Source organism: Papaver somniferum, unplaced genomic scaffold (assembly GCF_003573695.1).
Source record: "Papaver somniferum cultivar HN1 unplaced genomic scaffold, ASM357369v1 unplaced-scaffold_6, whole genome shotgun sequence".
In the NCBI taxonomy this organism is placed as follows: Eukaryota; Viridiplantae; Streptophyta; class Magnoliopsida; order Ranunculales; family Papaveraceae; genus Papaver; species Papaver somniferum.
The window spans coordinates 2,024,263-2,031,417 of NW_020648748.1; the positions used below are offsets into that span (position 1 = coordinate 2,024,263).

The following is a 7,155-nucleotide window of genomic DNA, read 5'->3' on the forward strand; positions in this document are numbered from 1 at the left end:
TCATGGAAGTAAACTTGCATTCCCTTCATTCCCATTGGAAATCGCAATTGGGTAAGACTCCATATCTCTCTGCTTATCCTCAAGCGCTATGTATTCTTTTTTATATTCGCGCAGCTCTAACATTGTTATTGTATCTTTTATCCTGAAGATTTGCGTATACAGTAAATATGTAGGGAAGAGTGCATTGATAAAAGCTAATATAAGATTTCGCTCATCTACTCGTCTTTCTATTTCACTGCACATAGTTCTCCATCGCGTAGTTAAATTACGCAAACTTTCATTTATCCTTCTGCGAAGACTGAACGCCTTTTCAATTCCTGGACGTGACATATTATTGCTGATATATTGTCCCAAAAAGACTCCCTGTAGATGACGAAATGATCTAATGGTTCCCACTGGTAATCCTTCAAACCATTGAAAATCCTCTCCTGTCAAGCTCACTGAGAAATATTTACACAATACTGCATCATTCTCTTCCCATTGCAATAGAGATCGACTATAAGCTTTTATGTGCTGTACCGCGCGTGTACTTCCATCAAATATATTAGTGAATAGGGGTAAGATACATTTAAGTGGTATTATTGCAAGTTGTATTTGTCTCGCAAAAGGTATTTTTCCAGCTTCCTCTACTGCTTCTTCCAATTGTCTCCTTCCACCATCTCTTCGCGTCGTCATCATTTCTCTTAATTCCGCCATTTCTCTAAGAATTTCTCCGCTCATAGTCTGATCTAAATCTTGTCGCATAGTTCTCTTTAATCTCGCTTGTCTCATTCAATTTTCATGAGCATTTTAATGCATAGCTTTTTGTATTTCTTTATCTTCTTCCTCTTATATCCTTCTCATGCGTATATCTCTTTCATCCCTTGCATGTGAAACTTCCTCTTCGCGTTCATATTGATCTCTCAACATTTCTCTTCCATTCAATATCATCCGCGCTTGCTCTGGATCATCTTCTTCACTTTCATAATTTTGCTGATTTTGTTGTCTGCGAAGAAGTTCGCGTGGATGTGCATATTGATTATTTGCTACATCTTTTTCTTCACGTCTTCTCTCACGTTGATCTTGTAAGTTATCATCTATTTGTGGATTTTCTTCAATGGTACCCAAAGGTTGCCTTCGCCTGGCATCTTTCCTATTAGACTGCTTCATCCTGATGAACTACTGCTCGTTCTCGTTCTGGAACTTGCACGTGTGGTACTCCTTATCTTATATTTTCTTCTCTCAAATCATTGTTTTGTTGTATCAAATTCGCATGCTCTTCTTCGCTCTGCCGTCAATCTCTGTCGAAGTTCTTCAATTGTCATATTCTCGTCATTTCCTTGTACTAATCCTGCATCTCTAGTTTCTTGCATACCTTCTTCTGTAGAATTTGTTCTTGCAGTATGAACACTTACTCTATCATAATCAACAACGTTATTCTTCTCTGGTTCACGCTGAGGTTCAATGTGAGCTTCATTTCTTTAATTGTTTTTTCTCCCGTTCTTGGAGATTCAGCAGCTTCTGCTCTGCTTCTTCCAGCGATTCTCCTACTCCTCCTGATTGTTGCAGCTTGCTCTACAATAGATTCAATTCTAACCATCACCACTTTCTTGAATGAGTAAAGGGAAAAAAATATTTAGAGACTTAAAAGGTTCTAATGATGAAACTTCGCTTATTTATTGAAAAATTTAGATATAAATTTCTGAGATTTGATCTCTCAATAAATTCACCAAAAAGGTATATCACTCCAAGCTTTTTCTAGCGCCAAAATATAGTTGCAGGAAATCCTACAACTACACACCTACAAGAATCTAGACCATAACCTAAGAAATCATGGTGGAAATCATATATTCATTCATTAAAATCACATAATTGGATACAGGATAATAAGAAAACCCTAACTTGCTCACCAAATAAACTTTTTCTCTCCTAAATTTCTTATCTAAGCATTCCAAAAGATTCTCCTTTTTACATGGATGATCTACCCTTTATATAAGGTATTACATAGTGGATGACAGCTAATACATAATGGGGTACATCTAATAAAGCCCCCTATTTTCGGATCTAATGTGCGTTATTATCGCACATTTACATTGACTCTTCTCGCACACTCCATTAACTTCGCACGGCTCTTCATACTTTACTCGTGACTGTGCTGACATCATTTGATATGTCATTTTAGTTTAACCATGAGCGATGCCCTTCGCTCATACTTAATCATCACTATATCGCATAGATAACAAGTGTGTGATATTTCACTCCTACATATTTGTCAAGGCTGCTGAAGCTGATACAAACATGGAGAAGACAATGTTTTGGTATGGAGTGCTCAGAGAGTATTTGGTGAAGATGTGAAGACAGATCATTGTGATATTTTACTTCCTGCGAAGTCTGCTCGGTTTATGTGGAACTAGTTTCAACAAAGCTGCAGTAGCTCTTAATTGAAGGTAATAAACTAACTTTCTATGTTTTCTTTTTCGTCCAATTTTATGATACCGAGAAAAACAACGATCACTACAAGAAAACCTACTTTAAGCGACCAAAATCTTAGCAAGAGCCCAGAATTTTAGTCGCTTTAAGGGTTTAAGCATCCAAAGTTGCAACTGCCGGATAATTTGGCCGCTACAAATTTGTGTCCACTAATATTCAGCCACGACCAGATGTGTTTGCTCGCTGCATCACTTTTTCAAGGTATCTATAGCAGCTTGAAAAGTGCTCAAATAGTTATCCACTTCTAGGCACATACTCATAGCAACTAAAAAACGTATAGATTGGTACAACTGTTTGAGCAACCAAGTTTAAGCGGCCACCACCTGGTTAAAAGTGAAGTCGGCTTTTGAAGTAGGGAGTCTTTATTGGATATATTCAATGGAAACATGAAAACTCATTCAAATCAATGATTTGATTCACTATGATCAAATGCTTGAATGCACAAATTGTAAAAAAGTTAACATGAGAAATTGACTATAATTTAAACCAAACTCTTTTACAAATCCAACAACACATTATTCCAGTGAAAATCTGAAACTTTTAACATTGAGATCAACAATTTCAATATTACATTCCAAATTCTGTCATATCCTTTCCTTCTCTATTGTTGGCAACTGACCTAAGTTTCAACAGTTCAAAAGCTATTTGTTTGACGTTTTTCATGAATTACAACAGTTTGTACATAGATTCCTGTATAAACAAATTACAACAATTCTGTTTTTACTTTGAAACTCCACTGTTGGATTTTATATGTTGAAGCAGTTTAAAATTACATATTTTTTGTTATCATGAGAACACTTTAAGAAAATCATGTATTAAGATTATATCCTACTGAAAGGGGGAAAACAAATTGCTTGAGACTCTCTAAGAGGCCTGCACTGCATACTTTGTCAGTAACAGTTGATAAATTAGAAATGCAGAGTTTCGCGGAGGCCACTCTGCAAGCGTCGACTTCGGTAGCTTTGCGGGCTCCAAGATATCTTGTGTTTGTTCTTCTACATTTTCTCCCTCTCCCTTTTATTTTGTTGCACACAGAAAACATGATTGGCAGACCCTCCTGGAAACACAATTGACCAATTGAATGAGTAATACACTCTCAAATGTAAAAACATAATAACCCTGTTACTGGTGCAAAGCAACAAGTTAAATGTGCATTGCATCAACAAATTAGTTGGTGTCTTTTTGTAGTTGTGAAGTTCTCCCAAGTATAGAATATTTGCTCTTAGTATCATGACTGAAAAATCATTACAGCAGAATCTCATGTTCAAGAAAGACATTGATATTTTTCGTACCTCTCAATCGAAAACATCCAACTATACTACACTGGACCAACAACCTTTGCTTGTTCTGCTAGATGAATGAAAATGCGTCATCACGGAAAAAAATATGGGGAAATATCCTTCCTAACTTGCAAAATGTAATTGCAATATTGTCCTGCAGTTTGTCAAAATCAGCCATATCAAGGACCCCAACACACAACACTCTGAAAAACATATATAACTCAGTCATTTCTTCACACAGATTATCTGGAAAATTTCAACAAATTGCTATCAGTGACAAATGTTCCAACAGAACATGGGAATCGTGACTTTTGGACCTACAAGCCTCCACGTCCCCACAAATCCTTCAATTCCTCTACTAATTGCAAATACACATGTTTTCCTTAAACTACTGTAAAGTGTATGCTACAAAGGCGGCCATTACGAGAGTAGTAAGATAAAACAAGGAATCGAACATCATAGAGAGATAATCATATATCATTGACTTCAAGCTTTGAGTGAGAGATTATTCACCTTTGTGTCCACAGTAGCAATGAGGCAAAGCATGCACTCGCCAGAAAGTCCAGTAATTCCAGGCTTACTAATGGCACCACAGCTTCTAGTAATGAGCATTTCAATGACTTAATTAATTTTGTCCTGTAAATGCAAGCACTCCAATCCTCAGTCGGAATCACAATCAGAATATCTTGCATGGATTTTTTCTTCAAGATTAGTCCAAAGACATACGGTAGTAATTCATCCCAGCATCTTAATTCACCTCCAATTCCATCTCAACAATCCCTGCAGAAACAAACAGACTACAGATTAGAAAACCAAAAGACTTGAAAACCCCACTACATCAATCAGTTTTTGGCACAGTTAGACCATGACGCATCCTTTGGTTGGGAAGCCCTGCACTGGAATACAAAGAATGTTCTGTAGTTAGACTATATCACCACCCTTCTCAACAGTACTTGAAATTCTTGAGAAACTTAACTGTAACATATGTAGAATTCAGAACTCAAACCAAAGAATATAAATTAGAAGCTAATACATGATCCAACCATGTGCTCTCAACTAGCATAAACACCAGTACTACAACTACAAATATAATAAAGATTTACTCAAAACTGAAATGTAAAGTAGAGGCGGATAAAGGGGTGCACACTACCACTAGTATTTGATAGGCTTGAACTCCATAGATCACCATGACATGAAGGTGTAGAAATCAGTTTGTATGTTACAGGTCCAAGCTTAAATGGATCGGAAAGTAAAGAAAGGCCCTATTTCGAGCAGACAAGGCGAAAAAGAATGACATTAACATCAGAAGTTTCAATTGACTAAACAATAACGCCTTGTAACCAGCATTCCAACCACACATGAATATTCAGTAATACTCTCCTGCCAACAGTAAGGTCCAGCAACAACTTAGCCCCATAATTTTCAAACTCTAAGAATCACAATCAGACTATCTTGCATACAATCAGAATATCTTGCAGAGATAATTTCTTAGAAATTATCCCAAGTGCAAGATGGTTTGTAATACGAAAAGAAAAAATAAAAAGCTTGGACATTGCATTAAAAGGGGAATTCATTGAATGAAGTTGAAATTCATCAGAAATTCAATTAATCACATAGCCGATGTACGCGAATCTCCATCAATTTTAACTTTGGGAATGAAAATATCCTTGAACTCACTACATCACATATGACATATATTTCAGTTCGACAATGCTAGATATCTTGACATATAGTCTGTACCTTACAGCCTCTGTAAACCAAACCCTTTTCATATAGTTGAAAACACCAAACAGTCTGCATAAAATTGATACACATAGTTCTATAATCATTCTTAAAATCAATCCATATACCCATTCTTACAACAATTCTTTACCACTCAGTGACACTTCTGGTAGCCCTTGAACCATAACATAAAAAATATACCCACAATCAAATATAAATAAAAAAACTGAAATCGATCCAATTACAAACTTCAACGAAGAAAGTGATTATACCTTTTTCTCTCTGAGAAAGTTATTCATCTGAAACGTGAGCTTTCAGTAGTGGTGACTAAAATTCTCCAGTTCATCTTCTGATTCCCTTTCAAACAATCTCATTATCCAATTTCCATCTGAAACAAAAATCAACTAACCAAATCTGAGAGAAAATTCTCAGAGTAATTTTATCAAACAAATTACAAGCATATCCAAAGAACAAAGATTTGCCTCTATTTACAAAACCTACTTCAATCGGATTTCCCCTATTACACCAACACTCAGTTCAAAAGTATCAACCCTAATTACAGAAAATGAAACCCTCTTTGCAGAAAATCATCACTTTTTCTTTAATTCGAAGAAAAGGGCTAGGGGAAAAGGAGGATTTTATAGACGAATTGAGACAGAGAAAGAAAGGTGAGAAATCGAAGATGTGAAATTCGAGGAGTTCAATTCTAAAGAGTTAGGTTTCAAAACGAGAGCGGAGAAAGTTTGAGGGTTCTGATTGATATTTCAATTTTAAAGTTTCTATCAGAATCTAGATTTCAATCAAAATTATTTTGGGCGGCAGATTCAAACTAACGCGTCCAAAAATCCCTCCAAATTTTCCACACAAGATGTTTTGGGCGGCAATTTGGCACCACCGTTGGATAAGCAACTGATCCGTGCGCTTTTGGTATTTTGAAAATCTATTCGTAGGATGAAGTTCTCTGGTTTTCTATTGCCACATAATTTATTATACGGATTGGATTTGGTGGAGAGACTCTTATGTGATCTATTGGGGGTACCATATTGATCCAACGCTCTGGATTTGTTTATGTAAAGTCTCTGGTTTTCCATTGGCCAAATTAAAATCATACAGATCCAGGTATGTGTGTTTTCTTCGTGCTTTTGTGTTTCCATTTTGAATTAGGACTAGTCACATAAGTCATGAAGTAATTTGGACTAGTCATACAGGTCATGAAGTAATTTGGACTAGTCATACAGGTCATGAAGTAGCTTTAGTACATTATCAAAATAGATAAATATGAAGCTTAATCTTGATACGAACTTCAATTGTGCTATAACGACATGCAAACTGGAAACCTGGACGAGAGTTGACTACTATAAGTCGAAAACTTCATAAGAACGATCAATTCATTCATTTTCAGGTAAGATTCCTTCGAAATATTCTCAAAAATCTTAAACAAACATTAATTTCGTCAACTTCGAGAAAGAAAGTGGCTCCGAGATCGAAACCTAACCGGGAGTGGACTACTATAAGTCGGAAACTCCATAAGAACAATGAATCAAACTATTTACAATTAAGATTCCATCAAAATATTCTCCAAAACCTTATTAAAGAGACGAAATAAGACCATAAAATGAAACAATAACACCTCATGAAGGAAAAAAGAAGAAATAATATTAATTTCTTCGAAATATTCTCTGCA

The 7,155-nt window shown here is 35.9% G+C and overlaps 1 protein-coding gene and 1 long non-coding RNA gene across 6 annotated transcripts; both read right to left on the minus strand.

Annotated features, from left to right (window-relative positions):
* On the minus strand, positions 1-696 carry LOC113343507. Its single transcript, XM_026587664.1, has one exon. The coding sequence runs from the start codon at positions 694-696 to the stop codon at positions 1-3; it is 696 nt and encodes a 231-aa protein (XP_026443449.1).
* A 2,370-nt stretch (positions 697-3,066) lies between these two features.
* LOC113343568 lies at positions 3,067-6,324 on the minus strand. Of its 5 annotated transcripts, none has more exons than XR_003357300.1 (6): positions 5,973-6,324; positions 5,744-5,859; positions 4,614-4,645; positions 4,263-4,529; positions 3,762-3,903; positions 3,067-3,526 (listed from the first exon to the last, which is right to left on the minus strand). It is a non-coding gene; the product is annotated as an uncharacterized LOC113343568 (long non-coding RNA). The 5 variants fall into 5 exon arrangements; XR_003357303.1 differs by having other exon boundaries at positions 4,263-4,385; positions 4,476-4,645; XR_003357299.1 differs by lacking the exon at positions 4,614-4,645.
* Between the last annotated feature and the right edge of the window lie 831 nt (positions 6,325-7,155).

Bases quoted from the DNA above. Each gene is read 5' to 3' on its own strand.
- LOC113343507 (XM_026587664.1), bottom strand. From the start codon at position 696: ATGGCGGAATTAAGAGAAATGATGACGACGCGAAGAGATGGTGGAAGG.